Source organism: Anticarsia gemmatalis, chromosome 24 (assembly GCF_050436995.1).
Source record: "Anticarsia gemmatalis isolate Benzon Research Colony breed Stoneville strain chromosome 24, ilAntGemm2 primary, whole genome shotgun sequence".
NCBI classification, from domain to species: Eukaryota; Metazoa; Arthropoda; class Insecta; order Lepidoptera; family Erebidae; genus Anticarsia; species Anticarsia gemmatalis.
In genome coordinates, this window is record NC_134768.1 from 743,553 (window position 1) to 764,291 (window position 20,739).

General features: G+C 36.3%; 1 protein-coding gene across 3 annotated transcripts in view; it reads right to left on the reverse strand.

Moving 5' to 3' along the window:
- snu (ABC-type transporter snustorr) overlaps positions 1 to 20,739 on the reverse strand; it is a 118,125-nt gene that overhangs the window by 5,486 nt on the left and 91,900 nt on the right. Inside the window, exons 7-13 of one of the 3 annotated variants that reach the window (XM_076130391.1) lie at positions 19,522 to 19,723; positions 13,812 to 13,926; positions 8,671 to 8,846; positions 7,907 to 7,966; positions 7,304 to 7,459; positions 6,605 to 6,836; positions 497 to 621 (exon numbers count right to left, since the gene is read on the reverse strand). In XM_076130391.1, coding sequence (XP_075986506.1) covers positions 497 to 621; positions 6,605 to 6,836; positions 7,304 to 7,459; positions 7,907 to 7,966; positions 8,671 to 8,846; positions 13,812 to 13,926; positions 19,522 to 19,723 — 1,066 coding nt within the window. Of the gene's footprint in view, positions 1 to 496; positions 622 to 6,604; positions 6,837 to 7,303; positions 7,460 to 7,897; positions 7,967 to 8,664; positions 8,847 to 13,811; positions 13,927 to 19,521; positions 19,724 to 20,739 lie in introns of all 3 variants that reach the window. The other 2 variants (XM_076130390.1, XM_076130389.1) reach the window with 2 other exon arrangements.

Genomic DNA, 20,739 nt, shown 5'->3' on the forward strand with positions numbered 1-20,739 from the left:
CAAATGTTACTTATACATCTTTTACTTTAATAGTAAGGGCAGAAATAAAACTAAAAGCCACGCTAAAAGAAACTTTCTCTGATCAGCCCTTTTAGACGTTCAAATTAATTGTTGTTTGATTTTAAAGTAAAACAAATCTGTCTGATAAAAAGACTGATTATTTCGCACCGTTTATTAATACTTATTTATTAATAATAACTACAATTGTCAAGCGTAGTCCTTAGAACACTTTCATCCCAAAAAAGGAGGAGTTTCTCAAACAACTGAAAAACATACTCATATTCTTCTAAATACGTTCTTGTATAGATACATTAACAACCAGGCTTATAACAAATACGCACCGGATTTTTTTAATTGTCAATATCCAAGCCTTTTTATTTAATTCTTTTCTAGTTTTCCTCTCAAAAATATGGGCCCAATAATGTTGCCAGACTATAAAAGGCGCGCGAAAAACGGAAACTATTAAAGTCAAGTAAAATATTTTTAAGTCCCTTACCTTAGCGAAGTCCCTGTACGAGAACTGTATGTCTCTGTTGAGCATGAGTCCGATCTGTTGGTTGGACATGTCGAGCCACACTTGCACCTCCGATGACATGATCGTGTCGTTGTCTGCCGTGTCCGCTATAAATAGAATAGACTTGGTTAGAAGAAGAAAAAGATGTGTCGAATTATTTGTGTGGGATAAGAAATTGAGAAGTATAGATTACTAACTATTTGATTTTGTTATTTGGTTCTGTAAAAGAGGTAGTTAGTGAGGCTGGTAAGCAAAGGTCTTTAATTCGAGTACTGTGTTAATTTAAAACCTGGTAATTTTTAATAAATTGAATTTAAATTATAGGTTTAGATGTAGTAATGGTCATTTTGTGCCATGGTCTCATGATATATCATCGGTCTTTTCCATTACTTCTCACCGGTAGTTTAGTACCTTTTTTTTTTTTTAATCTTTATTTAAAGGGAGATGGTTCAAATTTGAACATGTAACCCCCATAGTTCCAACAAAAGTAACAAACACATTAACAACAAAAAAATAACAATTAAATTGCCCTATTTTTGACGCCAATTTGGGTCAATTTACAAAGTAATTTGGCCCCCTTGGAGAGGGGAAAAGCTAAAATAGTATTACACCAGCCAACGTTAAGGTGTTCTATGTTTTCAGAAGCCACAACATGTCTTCTGAAGACCTCGTTCCGCACACATTCCACCAATATATGGTGTACGTCCTCAACTCTGTCACATTCACTACAATTAGTGGATCTTTCTCTGCCCATCATGTATCCGAACTTATTTAGTGGAATGTGCCCGGCTCGTAGTCGAAAGCTGGTTACAATGTGATACCTTCCCAAACCGCTCCCATGGAACCAAAGGTCGTGAGGCAGCGATGGCTGTATAGTTTTGTACCATATGCCCTTATAACGTGATCTTTCGTCAAAGTACTCGGACCACAATTTGGTACAGTATAATTTCAGATGACGCAACAGGCTTGTGTAGTATGGCACACAGTTGAAAACCACACCCTCAGTCAACGCCTCCCCTGCAAGTTTGTCTACTGCCTCATTTCCTAGTAAGCCAATGTGGGAAGGTATCCACTGAAGAATTACTATTGTATTATCTGAATTTAATTTATGTAAACTATTAAGAACATCATATGCCAATGGAATGCCTCGTTTTGTGGACGTACACAGTTCTAAATGTTGGAGAGCACTTTTAGAGTCAGTGAATATCACAAACTTACAATGATTTGCTACTGATCTGATATATGATAATGCTTCAGCAATCGCGATGAGCTCAGCATGCATAATAGAAATACTGGATTCCTTTATAGACACTTTCAGCGAATCATTTGTCTGTATATCTAAGAAGGCAGCCCCTGCACCTTGACTATCTTTGGATCCATCCGTGTAGATTTTATAAAATTCAGCATACTCCTGATGTATATATTTGTTGCAAATTAACAGTAAATTTTGAGTGCTACACTTACGTTTGGGTGTGTTTAAATTCTTAACATTCGGGTTTATAAAACTTTTAGTGTTAATATTACTGATCCAGGTATCCAAACCAAACATCTCGAGTTGCTCACTAGAATCCACCGATATATTCCTAAATCTGTCAAATGTAGTGACCAGTAATGGTTGTTTCCTGCGTCTCCAGTATAAACCCTGACACAAACTTGACAGTTCCTCTAATATTGAACACAAATCATTATCTCTTAGGGATCTAGTCTTAAGGATAAATTTGCCAGCTAAGTATGTTCTTCTTACAACCAATGGTTGAAGTAGCAGTTCCGATTCCATAACATGGATAGGGGTGCTTTTTATAAATCCTCCTATCGCACGCATATACTGGTTCTGCACTCTGTCTAGCTTAACACAGTGAGTTGCACAACTAGAGTCATATAAAAAACTGGCATAATCTAAACGACTACGAACTACAGATATATAGAGGGTCCTCAGGTGACTAGGGTGTATTCCCCATCCGGGACCGGTAAGGACTTTGAATATATTTTTAAATTTTAAGGCTCTCTCTCTGACCTCGTTTATATGTTTTGCCCATCTCAAGTTTCGATCTTACCACACTCCTAAATATTTGACAAAAGGTACACATTCTAAGGACAGACCATCGATACATAAATTTACAGTTTGTCTTCTATAACCATTCTGAAAAATGCATACTTGACTCTTACTTGCAGATATATTCAGACCTAACTTTAATAGCAGTTCATGAAGAATATTTAAGTTATATTGTAGTTTAGATACACACTGAGTGATAGAAGAACCGGTATAATATAATACGAAATCATCCGCATATTGAGAAATAAATATATCGGTTTCTATAGTTCTACATATCTCAATGGTGGCCACATTAAATAACAAGGGACTTAACGGGTCTCCCTGCGCTAAACCTCGCCCTGATGTTCTACATATATAACCATCTTCAGTACGTATTTTAAGTTGTCTTTCTGTTAAAAAATTCCATAAGTATTGACAAATTTTGACCCCCACTCCAAAGTTATGTAAGATAGTAATTAACATTTGGATATCGACATTATTATAAGCACTGTCTATATCAACAAAACAAGCAATGGTGGAGTGCCTTACCGAAAACCCTTTTTGTATTCGTGCTACTAAACAACTTAGACTGTCCAAACAACCTCTAGTTTTTCTGAAACCAACCGTATTGACAGAGAATAGGTTGTTTTTTTCAAAATACCATTCTAATCTCCTATTGATTATTACATGGAAAATTTTGCAGAGACAGCACATCAAGGATATAGGCCTAATTGACGTCACTAAGTTAGGGTCTCTTCCCGGTTTAGGGATTGGTATTAAATTAATATTACGCCATTGGGTGGGTACAAAGCTATGAGATAAAAATAAATTATATAAGTGAAGTAAAAAAAGTTTCCCATTCCTCGGCAAGTACTTGATCATTGAGTACGATATATCATCGCATCCAGGAGATGTATCCTTACATTTAATACATTTATCAAGCTCCTGTATGGAGATACTCCTCTCGAGATCTACATTGTGATTCGATAACATAGGCATCTTAGGTGATACATAATCTGGAGTGAGGGACAAAAGTAGGTTATTAGCTGCAGTACTGTCTACGACTAATCTAGGTGACCTGTGACCCTTTATCCATCGCATTTGCCGCCACATATGGGATGCCGAAGTTTGTTCATCAATTGATGAACAAAACTCGATCCAAGACTGATGTTTAGCTTGCCGAATCAGTTTCTGCGCTATTCTAATTTTATCATTTAAGAGATCCAGGTTAAGTGGTGTCGGATTTTTCCGGAAATTTGATAAGGCCAACCGTCGAACGGCTACGGCCTTAGATAAGGACGGATTCCAGTATGATTTTGGGGTAAACTTTGTGTCTGGATTTTGTGAAATTTTAATAAGGGGTATGTGAATATCTGCGGCTAAATAAATAACGTCAACAAATTTGTCATACGCCAGTTGGGGGTCTTCAGGAAGAATTAAGCATGAAAAGAGTTTCTCTAGACAGGTTTCATAACCGACCCAGTCGGCTTTTTTTAAATTTCTTTTGATTTCCAAATGGTTGTTCATGTTACATTCAGAGGAAATGTGTATTATCAAATGATCACTTCCTAAAGTTTCTTTTGATACAGACCAATTGAATCTCATAGCGATGTCCAACGTAGCAAGTGTAATGTCAGGGGCTGACTTTTGCAAATGACCACTAACTAACTTAATACGCGTATCACTGCAGTCATTCAATATAGCATAACTATTATCGATCATGGCATCTAATATTTGTATCCCTCTGGAATCTGTTTTAATTGACCAATTAGTGTGATGTGCGTTAAAGTCACCAAGTATAATAGTTTTTCTATTAAAGCTAGACAATATATCATACCAGTCTGAATAATTAGTTCGTACCGACGAAGGACAATATATTGCAATTATATTTTCTATAAAGGAACAATTAAATATTTTAACATGAAGACATTCTATACCCCTATTCGTAATTTGGTAGTTAGTAAGTTGAGCTCTAATTGATTTGTGTGTGAGAATGGCCACTCCTCCGTATGAGTCAGCTCTATCGCGCCGAAATGTATTAAAATCCCTGACTCTTAATGCACTATCGGGCTCCAGCCATGTTTCAGAAATTACTGCTATATGAATATTACTTGTAAATAATAAATGTGTAAATGATGTTAACTTAGGCTTGAGACTTTGTGCATTCCATTGCATAATGTTCAGTTTAATACGTTTACTATTACTATCCATTAAAAACACTTAATGCTAACTGTAACAAAGGACTATCTGACACGTTTTCTACCACCACCGATAATACCCACTCAATAAATAATTTAAAAATACTTTTGATTTTCGCCATCAACGAAAGTCTTTTAAGGAAAATAATTTCCTTCACCCGCACTAATAAGTCCATAAACTGATGCGACTGATCATCGGTATTTTCCTCTGCGTGTGTTTGTGGCGTGTTCTCCTCCGCTGGGTGCTCCGACTCATCCTTGAACAGGTCGCTCCATGTCTTATATTGTGTCTTATTTCTTTTCTTGCCGTTTCTGGTTTTCTTATGTGTTGTCCCAGTTTCCGCTGAATCTTCTTGCCTTTCTTCTGTACTCAAAGTTATGGGTGGGTGGTCCTCTGTTACATCCAAGGACTTACTGTCCTTAGATGTGGTGTTAACAATCACTCTGTTTTGTCTGGGGGGTTCGGTTGCCACAGCCGCCGCGTGCAAGTTTAAGGCTCTCTTGTAGGTGCAGTTTTGATCAGCCATTATGTCACGAATTTCTTTCTCTCTAATAAATGACGGACATGTCCTTGATAGTGCCATATGACGACCTGAGCAGTTTGCACATTTATAACTTTTGGTCTCACAGTTGGCGTGCGGCCCGCTGCACTTAGGACATACAATTCTGGTAGACGGGCACATTTTATTTGTATGTCCTAGTCTCCAGCACCGCGAGCATTGAGAGACGGGAAAGATATAGGGTTCCACTCTGATTCTCAGTCCGTCGGCATGTACATACTCCGGTAGACAATCCCCCTTAAAACATAACCTTACAACTTCGCTAGGTGTCCAACCGCCATTCTCCTTATCTCGTCGGTTCAGCCTTCTCACCGATATCAATTCTAGGTTTTCTGGACAAGTTATGCTTTGTTGGACGGTTGTATCCTCTAGTTCCAGGTCCACGTCTTTGATCACACCGTATGAGTAGCCCACTTCTAGGTCTTTGCTAAAGCGCCAACCTTTTGCCACGAGTGAATCACACGAACAAAGTTTGTTCATATCGGTGACCTCTCTGAATTGGATACGAACGCGATATGCGTTTACATACTTCACCCTAAGTATGTTATTTATTGACAGAGCTTTCAACATCTTAGCCAATGCGAACGACTTAGGTAACTTATCTTTACAAGATATAGTTACTTCCCACTTCGGTGGCTCGTGTTCAGATTCCTGCTTTCGCTTTCTCTTTTCGGTTCCTACAACTGTCCACTCTTCATCCGATTCCCTAGCTTCCCGATTCCTTTTCCTTGTCCCATCCCGACCCTCTTCCTCTTGCACCAAGATGTAATACTGGTTGCCCACCATAGCATCCACCTCCACATCTACATCCTCATTTGAAGATTGAGAACATTCCATAATTCGTTCGTAATAATGTTATAAACAATATCACGAAGTAGGTGCCTGCGCACTGGCTCAGGTAGCCGGCCGCCCGGCGCGGCCACTTGGCAACCGTGAGAACAAAAGAATTGCGATAAGAGCTAACGAGTTCTGCGAAACGACTCGACCGTACGCGTGCCGATACGAGACTGTAGTTTAGTACCTATATCTCATATTTAATAAGAGTATGCAGACGCTATAAAACTACTTCTTTTTTTAAATGATTTTTATGACTCAGAAGAAAATGGGAATGTTATTAAATCTGAGACCCCTAAAAGTTCAAAAAGCAAAAGTTTATTTACTTATTCTTACAACTACTTTTACAGGATTATCCCAATACAATAGTTCAGTTACATTATAATTATGAACTAATTCAATACGCTTTAGGTTCTATGACCTAGTAGATAGACTCTCAAATTTCAAAAAGCCAAAATCCACTCACCCAAAGCCAACCTCGCCACAAGTGAGTCAGTATAATTCTCATTGAAGTACAGAGCTCCCCAGGCCTCTCCATCAGCCACGGCTTGTATGGCGTCGTCCAGGGTGGCGTAGTACTCCTGGATGGTGTGGTTGTTGAGGTGGTCCAGGTACCGACACGACAGGTTCTTCATGGAGCACGACGCGTTGTACGGACAGTTGCCGTCGATTATGTTCACGTCGTTGTTCACTACAGCCTGAGAAATAATGGTGGATTAGAAATGGTGAAGCTTTGAAATTTGATCTTTAAAGAATATATTAGAAGTTTCGAGTTTTTGTTTACAGAGCAGAATTGAGAAATGTCTAAAAAGTAGAAGTTTATTACTTTAAAAGTTTTTATATTTGAACTGCTATTTGTAAAGCAATTGATGCAGTAGGCTGTTTAGGTGTAATAATAAATGTAATTTATTTATTTCCTTGAGGGTTATGTATTGAGGGATTCATTTTTCTAAGAAGGCTAGCGGATCATGCTTATTATTTCGTAATTCTTCCTAAAGTATCGAAGCCCCGAAAGTTTCATATATTGCATGGTTTTGTTAAAAATTCATAATAATATACTCCAACATCAAAAAATAATTAACTACTAATATACGACTAACTCCTTAATCTAGGACCCTTATCTCTAAAAGACCGAAAGACCATTAAACACTGTAATTAAACTCACCAGTTTAAGTCCGCTCGGGTCCCTGCCGATAGCGAGACAGAACAGGATGACCTGCATCACGGGCAGCACGAAGATGAACAGCATCACGCCGATGTTCCTCCACATCCTTAGGAAGTTCTTCTGAATCAACGCCTTTATCTTACCGCGGGAGGTCAGCTGGAAGCAGAGCAGATAAGATGAGATAACATGTAGGTACTTAGTATTAGGGAACGTAATTTATAGATCAAATGAGGTGAGATAATAATATATGTAGCGTAAGTAGTAGCGTAGTAACGTAATTTCTATGGTGATGAGTTTTATATATAAAAAAAATCGGTTAGTTACCGACTATGTTAATTTTGGCAACTCTTCTAATTAATTCCTTAAGTAACTGAGCATGGATTTCACGCTTGGTTGTACTTAATGGTGCAAAAATTGCGATGATTCTATCAAACAATGTAGCAGGCAAATTATAGGTGTTTGTTTTTATGCTTGAAAATCATGAAATGATATAAGATCTTTTACAAAATAAACAGTGGCTAAGGCCAGAGAATGAGTGATGAAAATGAATAGTTTAAGTCTAAGTAGTAAGTAAAGGGTTAGGGTTTAACTTACATTACTTACGTTCAAGCAGCTTCCACAGTCATCGCAGTCGGGAGTCACAGCTGTCACCTTGCCGGGAATCTGGAAATTGTAACATCAGAAATGAATACTTGCCAATGTATTTAAAACGCATGCGATAGAGGCGTAGTATTTGGAGTCTTAAGAAAATAAAATAATTATAATTAATCGACATGTCGTACGCAAATGTTTGAATTGCAATAAGAGTCTCTCTTAATTTCAAACATAATTGCAAGGATCACTTATACACTTAATTCATTGTAAAAAAAACTCTGGTAAACTTGAGGGTATCTAACCTTGGACGAGGTATCTAGGATCTGGAATGGTCGGTTATGGGTAATTCGAAAGACCCCCTTTTAGTGGTAGTTATATTATAATTTTCATTTCCCATAGATTCGTCAATGTCAAGTGACAAAAATTTTCCCTAATACCTGATTACTGTCCCAGTCTTTTTTTTTAAAGACTACTTCCGCACTAAGAATTACTCTTGTGTCGCGGGGACTTTTACAAACATACAAACAACGGACACAAAGTACAACCAAACCCGAAACAATTATTTGTGGATTGCGCAATTAATTGTCCCGTGTGGGAATTGAACCTACGACCTTCCGACGCAATGGAAGCGGCGTGGTGACCTAAACCACTGCGCCAAGGACGCAGTCTTCTAAAATGGGAGGCTGCCCCTCGAGCTGCTTGATATGTGGACATGTGGACTAGCTAAATATGCCTTAGTCCTTAATAAAACCATAAAGAAAACTAACACTCACATCGCCATTAGATCCAGCGCCATGGTCAACGATGAGCACCTCCTTGCTCTGGTGGAAGTTGAGGCCGCGGACCTGAGGGTCGTCGGCCGCGTACGGCGCCTCCTCGCGCTTCGACATCTTGTTCAGACCGAGCGCTCCGCCGGACACGTTCAGTTCTACTACCTGGTTCGCTTGACCTGGAAATGAAGAAGAAAACTAATTAGTACTTGTTCTGGAAGATTCTTTGAATGGTTCTTGTAATTCGTCAACTCGTACTTGGTGAGGGTGATGGACTCGTCTGTTAAGCGTTGTGACTTCGTTTCCTGACATTTTGGGTTCTTACTTCTATAATTGTTTCTTTGTTTCAATAGTCCAACAAAGAATCAATATCTATTAACTCAATAAATCAGTGTTAGGATTTTTTGTCACGTTAGAAGTAGGTTATATGCAGTTACATGTTAAAACTCATAATTAAAAGGATTGTTGTTTACAAGAGCCTTATCTACTACATAATAACACATCGCATTGGTTCAACAAAAAGATCACGCGTTATTATTTGCATCAACTACTCTCTCCGTCGAAATCATAAAAACATCTCGTTACTCTCATTAACGGATATTTTCTACTTCATTGAACCGAATAGTGACGAGCAATTTCCTTGCCATTTCTACTGAATACTAATCATGTTGTAGAACGACATATAAAGGTGGCTGTTTAGTGTTATTTGAAATGGTCATCTTCGTCCTTAGAAAGGAACGTTAGTAGCAGCCTGGTCTTGATAAGCCAGTTTGAAAAATCTTTTGACTCTTGTTCAAGCTCCAACTCTAAGAACTTGATCAATATCGGTCCATTTATTTAAGACCCACGATGCCACATACAGAAGTATACACACAAACACGTAAAAATTATAAAATTCCTTTTTTGCATCCGTTAAAAGCTAAACCCAAATGAAATATACTAATCTAATATTTAGCTATCTAAACGACTAATGCCCGGTATCTGACTACATTTAGCGGTAATTTATACATTCAAATACGGTTTTTTTTATGAGTTTATTATATACAAACTACCGCTAAATGTACTCAGAAACTGGAAGTAAATGTAGTACCAACTCTCTAGTAAACGGCAGCAAATTTCCTAGAATCTATCATAATAGTAGTTGTAAAGTCAGAGATCATTCAGGTCAGAAACAATGAGGGTCCTTGACTGACAGACGTCAAACCTATCATTATACGATTACTATACTCATTGTGTTACAGCCAAGATGTTGGGAAATACCTATATTGAAATGTTATGTGATTGGGAAATCTTTAATATTTATTTATTTTTTCAAAGTATTTTTAGATTAATTGTGTCATTTTAATATCGAAGTGTATTCGGATACCTATATACATAACATCATGCTAGTTTAAATAAAGTCTAGGTAGAGGTGTATCATACTACCTCTATACTACAGATGAATATACGTTTCGCCAATAACAATGTTAGTTCCAAGTTATAGGGGGCGATCCTGTTACCATATACCGGCTAGTATTAAAAACTCTAATAAGAAAAGCCTAAATTACTGTAAAAAAAATTCAAATCTTGCTATCCAACAGCAAAAGATTTTTTCAATTCGCACCAGTAGTTCCTGAGTGCATTCAACCAAACAAACAAACAAACTCTACAATTCTATAATATTAGTATATAGGCGAGTATATTATTCAAAATTTTGAATAACACGGTCTATATTTTATCCAACGCGGCTGGTAGGAACCAAAATTATATTTTGGTATTTCACAGCCAGTTTAAATTCCAAAAAAATCCGGTTATCAATATAAAATTTCGTGATAAAAAACGTGACATTAGCTGATGTACATCTCACATTGAGGACACGTGACACAAACGAGATTTGTAAATAATTTGTTGACCTCTAAACTTAATTAATAAAACACATTCTTAAGTCTTTTACTGGCTTCATTAAATCTTTAACTAAGATACTTTTAGCAAGAAATATTTGAGATAAGTAATTTTAAATTCTTATGAGACCGGCGTGGTGGTTTCGTGGTCTTCCCTCATTCCGGGAGAAGACTCTTGCTCAACAATTAGATGATGGGAAAGGCAATATCGTCGAGTTGAGTAAAACTATTGGAGAATGGAGAATTCTTCACATTTTGGAAGGAATTTCAATCATATTCCATTCGGAAGAACTAGTTTGGTCATTCTGTAGATAGGTAATCACATAATATGATGTTTGAACTGAGCGTCTCCGTGCTTTGGCGCGTACGTTAAAAGACGGTCTCGGTTATTGTCTACTAAGATAACACTCGCTAAGCCACGTCAAAGGCCTTCAGGCGGCTTAAAAAACTTTGGCACTAGGTTAACAATGCTATTTTAATTCTCTTTTGCATGCCACTCAATGGTAGGAACACTTGAAACTATGGGAACATAACCTATAACATCTTTGTAACAGTGCTTTCTCCAAAAATAAATGATTTGATTTGATTTAATTTGATTTGACCACCAACCATACGATCAAATAAAATCAGAATATTCTTAAGTTTCGTAATCACAGAAGATGACCAACATAAATGACGAAAATACTAGGCGAGCAGTGAATCGCCGTCCCATTTAAGTGTAGCCTTGCATTGTGAACATTGTGAATCTTTGCCTAAGGTCGTAGGAGCACGCGAGCACAAGTATCATCGGTACAACATTACAAACTGTTGCAACAGACTATTTACATGTATTACAATATTATTTGACGTCACGACGTCGTGGCCTAATGTATTTACCTTTTCTTCTTTAAAAAAATCGAATAGCCCCCTTTACACACACACTCTATCGCGCATGAAATAACAATCGCGCGTGAAAGAGCTCGCTTGTAAGGGGAAAGGAAAGACCACGCGCCGCGCTCATCTGTCAAGCCCGCGAAGAAAATCGCGATCGAAGACCGCGCTGCTTTCCCGCGCGTTGTCCTGTACGCTCCTAAGAACGTGCGATAGAGTGTGTGTGTAAAGGCGGCGTATGTCTAACTATCACGGTTCATGAGATATAGCGTGCCGACAGACAGACAGCTAAGTCTCAGTAATAAGGTCCAGTTTTTATTGTTTGGGTACAAAAGCCTAAAAACACCGGATAAGAATAATATTAGGTTGCGGAGACTTTGACAATTATAAAAATTCATTACACTCACAAAAATCTGAAAAATTATAGGTATGAAACAGATGTTTGTCCTGTATTGTACGTATAGGTATAGTCGATGTGCCGAATATAACTACTACGCTACGGATCGTTTATTACATTAGAATTTCAGTCAAAATTAAATCAAGTGAAATGTTTCGATCCTTTCTTAATAAAAATGATTCTGTTTTAAATAATTGTAAGGATTGTTTCATTTAGTATACCTAATATAAACTTAACTAATAATAACTTTAGTTTTCTTGGCAGATCTTTTCACTGTCTTAACATTTCTGTAGAATTTCTAAACACATAACTTTATAGTCAAAGTCTAATATATTGCAATCAAATAATACGCAATATTATGTGTAAGATATTTATAGCTAACATTAATATTATGTATGTATTAATATTATGTAAATGAACCATTACATACATCATATCATATACAAATATTTCATACAAATTCACATAAAATTTTACGAGAGAAACATTAAAATAATTAACTTACGAAGATTATTAACTAATTTCTACATAATATATTGTTTTGTATAATGAACGTCCAATATGCGTGGTTAAGCAACGTGAATGAGGTCAATATGCTGATGGGTGGCCGTTTATATAAAGTCTCGTTTTTCTTTGTGAAATAGAGCCAACGCCTTTTTAATATAAAACTGTATGTCTTTTACGCGTTCATAGATACATATACTGTCAAATCGAATACGATGAAATATTATAACTTGAAGATATTGTCTTGACAATTAACCTACGAATTTCTGAAATAGGATGAAACGATGATGATTGTACGCGAGCGAAACCGCGCGGGTCAACTAGTTTATGTTACTTTAGTGTCTACTGTTTCTACTAATGTGATTCTATATTAAGAAATACCCATTTATTCGGGTTTTATCGGCATAGATTAGTTTAAATGTGCGTATTAAATTACATTATTATAACATTTTCCTTAAAAATTAAGGTCAATTTATCGCGCAGAGGAACTGACGGGGAAAGAGTTTAGATAGTATATTTTAATAAGTCCTATTTAATAATAATAGAAAGTTGTAGTGGAACAAAACTGTACATAATTCAGTAAAATTTCACGTATTGTTTTTTTGTATTCACGTTTGTCAAAAAGATCGGAATGTCGCATTTTTAAGTGAAAACTACTTAATCTACTTATTCATAGAAAATATATGCGTATAGCTATTAGATTTAAGATTCAGACCAAAATAGTGTAATAATTGACAACATTTAAGTGCCAGTCAACAATTCGAAGAAGCATTTTGACATTTTTGATAGACAAAATAGTCCATAAGTAAAATTTCAGCCCTCGGGCAGTAACAATTTTCTTTCTATCACTTCTAAGGTTTAAAGAAAACCTATTTAAACTGCATAATAAAAAGGGTCCCACATTGTCTCCACTTCCTTGTATAACGAAATATTTACACTATATCGTGTGAGTTTCCTTTACGCCATTGTCATGTTCCGTGTGACACTACGACACTATTGTCCATCGTAAACCTAGGTAATGTCCGTTTTGTATTACTTTATGAATGGGTGGAGACAGGAAGAATTCACGAGTACTACTGAGTTTTGTTCTATTAGAAATGCTTTTGGAATTATCAGATACGATTGTAACGGAGCTATTATTTTGGCTTGTGATTTAGAGAATTATTAGATGTCAAGAATTTTCCGGTCACAGCACTTTTCAATACAATTTGGCGATACATCAGTTGTATGGTAATTATGTAAAAAAAAATGTTTATTCCAACTAATGTCGAAGTATCGCCAAACAACTTGATCTCAAGTAGGTGTTTTAAAAAGCATATAGTACGTACGTTTAACTGTTTTACTAATCGGGTGTTTGAAGCGTTATAACGTAGCCGTCAAGCTTTTTAAGAATATCCTCGAATCGATACAAATTCTTTCAATATTATAGTCACTAAATGTTATTCTAGTAAGTATTATTCTATGGCAGGGCCGCCAAAGCCTTGTAATCTTACCTTGTTTCCTCGAAAGCTTGAGGAAGACATCTTCAAGCGAGATGCAGCTGTACATGGTGAGCAGAGCTTGTGGTGACTCCTCGGCCAGCAGCCTGCCGCTCCTCATCAGACCGATCTGGAATTAACAACATACTTATTAACTACCAGCTTCTACATTCTGTGCTTCTGTTACTACAAATTCATTTTATCCGGGACGTAGTAATAAATGTTACAAAACTTCACTATTATCTCTAATAGGTTATAAAATAGGGATACGATGTGACGGTAGTTGCAGAAATTAAAATATAAGGGTGGATGAACATTCGTGCATGGAGTCCTGTCATCGCTGATTCAGCCTATGGCTATGGCCGGTGTTACCAGCACAAAAACGTCACGCATTGGAAGATAAAACGCGCATTTGCGTTGATTCCCGTATGTAGTATTTTGTTGTCGGTTTGAAAACAACAGTGCAGTACCTATATATAAACTACGGTGTAATTGCGAATTAGACTGTCTTTATCGATCGGTGAAAAGAGTATGCAATTCGTACACCTCTACTTAGACGTCAAGGCACAACAAAAGTGATATTATGTCAGAAATATGTATGTATAAAATGAAGAAAAAACATTGGTAACCAAAAACCTAGTCAAAACCAGTTTAGTAAATAACATTCTTGTGTCTTCAAGTAGCGTAAAACTCGTAGTAGAAGGCTTTAACTCACATTATGAGCATTAAACGATGGTGTAAACACAAAATGACCACACGCAAGTAATGTTTCAAGGGCGCTTACGACATTATGTTTATACTCCATTTGAGATGTGTAATAGTCCAACCAGTACTAATATTGAGTTTAGTAAACTTTGCGTTCGTGTTAGATTATTTAAGCACATAATATGCCAATCTTGCAAGTAATTAATATATGTAACCCATTACTGTCTCATTGCTGGGTAAATATCTACCTACTCCCAGAATTTCTGTTTCAGCAGTTAGTTAGGATTACGCATTGAGTCCATTGAGTACTTTAGTGCTATTATCTGGGATTTAAAAAATCTTTGCTTTCCGGGAATACTTTTAAGTGCAATTATGTCAGTCAAAAATAAGTTGATGTTACTTATGTCATACATAAAATAAAATACATTTTCAAAGATAAAAAACAAATTGCGAGCCTACAGAATCAGACAAAAAATAATCTCGCTTTTTAGTTTACAAATGACCTAACAGCAAACATAAATCTTGCTAAAAATCAAGTTTCTATTAAAATCAAACAAACTATTTACTTTGCAAATTATTTTTTTCTAACACACATCTTCCGACACACACACACACACACACACACACATACACACACACACACACGTGCGCGGTGTCCTCACGCACGTCTAAGCGCACGCGCAACTTTTTTCGAGAGGAATTATTTAAGACAGCGCAAATTTCGCAACCGACACGTGAGGCACGTGACCATTGAACACGTCACTAAATAACTTAGATGTTCGCACTTCCGTACGTTAAATATACTGGTTTAATTAACCTGGCTTTATTTAATTAAGGAGCATTTTTATAGGTTCTGAAGAAGTGTTAGATAACCTATACGATGGATAAACCAAATTAAAGATGTTAGTAAAATGTATCAAAAACGAGCCTTTGCGAAGACTTCGTTCGAGTCAAAAGATTTTAGGGGTACCCGGGTTAAAAACATCTTGTGTATCCAAGGTCCATTCGTCTTAGTGAAAGTGAAAAGATTTTTCGGGGTAAAATATCCTATTTGTACGTAAATTCAAGGTCCAAACTACCTGCATACAGAATCTCATATAAAGCCGTTCAGAAGTTTTTGTGAGAATTTGTTAAAAACATACATACATACATAAATCTCGAACAACTTTCACATTTATAATATTAGTAGGATCTATTAAGATACCTCATAATAAGATAACCGAGACGATTATAAGGCTTTCAACAACTAACTCTAGCATGATAAGGAAACAAATATAATTACTCAAAATACCAAAAACAAAGTATAATTATTCTTTTTTAATCACCGGAAGCAAACAAACTAAATTTATTTAAAAAAACTTTATATTTTTTTTACAAGACTCTAATGTAAAACTCGCTTAGTCGGTGTTAATGACAAGTGCGTAAACGAGGAAGCGGATTCACAAACGTTAGCGGTATAAAAACACACATCTATACTTATAATAAATCTGTAGAGAGGTCAATTCTGTACATTGAATATATTTAAAAAAAAACCAATGGGGGATGTTTAGTAACGGATACTGATACCGAATCTGCAATTTATAATTTTCTTTTCTGTCTGTCTGTCTGTCTGTCTGTCTGTCTGTCCTCCGTCTGTATGTGTCGCTATCACGTAAAAACTACCGAATAGAATGCACTGAAATTTGGTATATGCATAGAATAAGTAGTGGAGCAATTTCTAGGATACTTTTTATAGCATAAAATTTCAAAGATTTTTAGAAAATTGTAAAAAATACGTAAAAATCGTTTGAACCTGCGTTTCCCTATAGAGACCATAGATGGCTTTACAATCCATTTCACAACATTCGCATAAAGTTAACGCGGCGCCCGCCGTATCGATACCTGTTGTTCGCACCAACCAATAGATGGCGTTATAGTCCGCAACAAAGCATGTTTTTTCTAATTAATTTATTTTAATGGCTTTATTGTAAAAAAAAATACCTTTGAAACATGCTATACATTTATAAGATTTTAAAACATAAATGTTGTATGATATAGTACACAAAAATGTTGGTTTACGTGGGTCCGGTGCGGTCGGGATATCCTAGATGGCAAATCGAGTAATTTCGTTTGTTGTCGTTGTTCGTCGCAACTAACAGATGGCGTTGTTGTTCGAAACACATAACCAAATTAATTGGTTGCATTTTGGAAATAAATTGGATAGCTATGAAACAGACTATGTGGTAAGTTTTAAAAAATAAACAACGGATGATATATAAAAAATAATTACGGGTTACGCGGTGAAGAGCTCCGGCGCAGATAGGTCTGTCTGTAGCTATAATAATATTCTGAATCCAGACGGGTAAGCAATGGTCAGTCTATAATAAGGTATTATATTTTACACTGTAAACTGGTACGGATACAGACGAGAGCGGAAAAGAAGGTAACCACAGGAAATCAGGCCTACCTGAGCCTGTGTCACATTGTGTGCCCTTCGGGTCCCTTTCGTAAATAACCATTAGATGACAAAAGAGTTGTTAGCATTTTTATGTGTAGGTGTATCGAGCGCTTCGCAATTCGCTTGCTCAAACGAATAAGCAACAGTACGAAATTCACGCGAGCGGAGCCGCACGGGTCAGCTAGTATATAATAATATCACGAGTCGAAGCTATGGGTAGGCTTAGAATGGAATTTGCAGAGATCTTTACATATTTTTTTCGTCTTCTTCTTCATATCGTATTGCTAAATGTCAACCTAGTGTCAAAGTTGTTCAAGCCGCACGAAGGCCTTTGACGTGGCTTAACGACTGTTATCTTAATTGACAATTATCAACATTTATAGCATTTTCCAACGCAGAAGAAAACCCGTCTTTTACAGAAGCGCGATTTTCTACGACTCTAGACTATTGACAACCAGGTATCTATTGACAAACTCTGTATGAAAACCAGATCAATGCCCCTAGAAGATGCTTTAGGGCTCATTTTAAGGTACCTAACTCGCTTTAAAAATGGTAGTATCCACTGTGGAAATTCACGTTTATTGACCCTCCGACAAATTGCCAAATGTTAAGTTTCTTGACCCCACTCTCAAAAACTACTTTAATATATATGTAGCTACAATTTACTAACCATTATTTCACCTGTTTGTATTTTAATTCGTATAATTAGTAAATATTGCAGAACTTTTTCCACATAACACTTAATTCATACATTCATACATACCAGTTACGAATATTATGCATTATCTGTGTCACATTGAGACATTTCTGTTAAATAATATACTTTAATATAAACGAGGTTAGTAGTTTGTTTGTGTGGAAATTGGAACGACGTTGGCTATCCTTTGTCTAGATCCGGAGACCGTCTGATATATTTCTGGCCTTTATTTCGTCCATAGAGCAGTGATAGCCGAGTGGTATAAGTTGATACCTCCCACGCAAGAGGTTGCAGGTTCGAACTCGAGGCAACACCACTGATTTATCTAAAACTAGTCTTACTATTAGTCTTCTTATTGGCTTATAGGCTTAGCCTCAAATATATGTGACAATACAATTTAAATGTCAAACTTTCGATTCTCGATGGTACCGCAAATAGACCATTTATACTAAATATAAAAATCTTCGAGCATTAACTTTTCACACATAACTTTGAAAAATCTTAAAAGTGTAATTCGGTTTTCCTTTAACTACGTTATACTTAAGTTACTTAGTATATTATCTAAATAGTTAAAGAGCTAGGAAGTGTCTACTTCCGCCAAGTCTTGTTTATGCTCTGTATATGGTGTTTTGAGATTACATATCCTTGTTGAAGATGTATTCTTTGTTAGGCAAGGCTATTTACGTAAATACTATGTAGGTTTACTTAGCAAAAACATGTATCGTTTCGAGTTCCTATTTTAGTTTTTAATACTATGTAGGTCTTCTTAGAAGTAACATAAATACGTCATATTGGGTTTCAGTTCCTTTTTTTGTTTAAACTTATTTTGTTTCATGACTGTCCCACTGCTGGGCAAGGGTCTACTCCCGAACGAAGGAGAAGTTAGGTCTTGAGACCACCATTGGCAAGGTTGGCGGAATGGGGTTTTAGTGTGCCCTCAAAAAATTTGATAAAGAACTTTTAGGCATGCAAGGTGCATGGAATTTGTGGCGGTTTTAGCAAGTGACATTCTTTTGTCTCTACCCATCACCACGAACACAAGGTGTGGTTTTGTATTAACTAAAGGATTAGACTTTGAATCCACCACACTGATCAAGTGCAGGTTGTAAACTTTGATTTTTTTCAAGAACTGATCAAGAATTGTTACGCAGGCAAGGTTTCATCTAAATATTTGTTTCATTGTTAAAGCAAGTGACAAATATTTAGTAACTTCTTTCATCGTGTAAAGTATTATATAAGAATTGATTACCTTTAATTAAAATAAATAATATATCAACAGCATTTAGTTATTCTTTTAAAACTTTTTTCTACAATTGTGTACGAGTTTTTGCTTAGTCCTTTTTATAAATGACTTATAAGTAAAAGGACAAAGTTTATAATTTTTTGTCTAACTTTTAATACTTGTTTTAAACGTGGTTGTCAAGTTAGGAATTTGTACAAAAAAGTGGTTATCTTGCCCTAATGTGATTAAAATTTAGTAGTTTGAAGATTAATGTGTTTAATTAACTATAAACATTATTCAATCACTGTAGTTTTATACTTGTTTAAGTTCCACGATTACTTGATGTACCTTAAATCTTTGGTTATTTTTTAAGTAGTGATATAAGAATACTGAAATTAGATACTAAAGTATTCATTTTGTCCAGTTATATATTAGAATATGGGAATAAACATGAAGACGCATTTTACATTAGACCTTATATTTCGGCGTAGGTTAAACTGGTCGAGTCACAAGCTATACTGTCAATGCTACCTTTAAACTATCATATTATTATGCTTGTCCTATCAAAGCTTAAAACGTGCAGAAGATAAAAAACAAAAGTAAAATGACTAATAAACGAACCAAAAGTAAAACGAGCAGAATTTTTAAATAAAATAATACTTACACAATGCGCCTGCCGAGCCTCTTCGATATAATGGGTGGTGATGATGACAGTCTTGTCTCCGGAGCTGGTGATCCTGACCAGGTGGGTCCAGATGGACTGACGCAGCAGCGGGTCCACGCCCACAGTCGGCTCGTCCAAGATCAGAAGCTCTGGGTCGTGCATGAGAGCTACTGCGAAGGATACTCGACGCTGTTGACCACCACTGAAAGAGAATTGAAGATTTAGTGATTTTGTTGTGGAATATTTTTAGTTTTTTAGTTGGTAGTCAAGGGAGCATATACATTGAGATAATTTGTATATCTAATCGGTATGTCTTAACGGGCTTGATGTAAAAACAAGAAAGAAGGAACATTGAAAAGATAACTTTTTGTACGCCACGTTCACGTTAAAATACTTATACCAAAATAACCTTTAAAAAGGTACGAATTTCGGTATTGTTTACATTATAGATATTGTAAGTACTTATATCTGGAAATCTTTTTATTAAATTTTATATGTAGATAGGATAATGGGTTATATATACTTAAGAATAACTTTGGCACTACCTAAAGTAGCTAAAGTACCGCAAAAATTACACGAATGTAGGACAAAAAACAAAATTAGGTACTTTCAAATACACTCCAGAAATTTTCTTTAGCATGACTAGTACATTATTCCAAAAGGCACAACAAAAGCTTGTCACCATTACAAAGACTTCTAATTTCTCCATCACATGTGTTCATTCCTCCACGTGACCTTGGACCCCCAGAACCTCTTGTATCAAAGTTATAAAATTTCTCCTCTCCATAACATCTCGTTATTGTTATAGTATTGTGAAAGTGAATGACGTAATAACGGCTTTATAAATTGTGTTATAACGCTTTTGTTGCGATATTGACGACTAGAGATAATCTGGTATTGTATACAGCAGTGGTTCCCTACCGGTGGTCCGCCGACCACCAGTGGTCAAGTCAAAATGTGGTCCGCGAATGAATTTAAAATTTACAATTTTCAGGATTTTTAATACATTTTATCTTTAATATACTAACATAGTGGTCCCTGATAACAAGAATAATATAGAAGTGGTCCCGGACTAAGAAAAGGTTGGGAACCCCTGGTATACAGCGAGAGATTTTGTTGCTGTTAGTTGACGATAATACTATCGTTGTAGGTTCCGTGCCTCGGAGAGCACGTAAAGCCGTCGGTCCTGCGCCTGACCTCTCACTGGTCGTGTCGGTT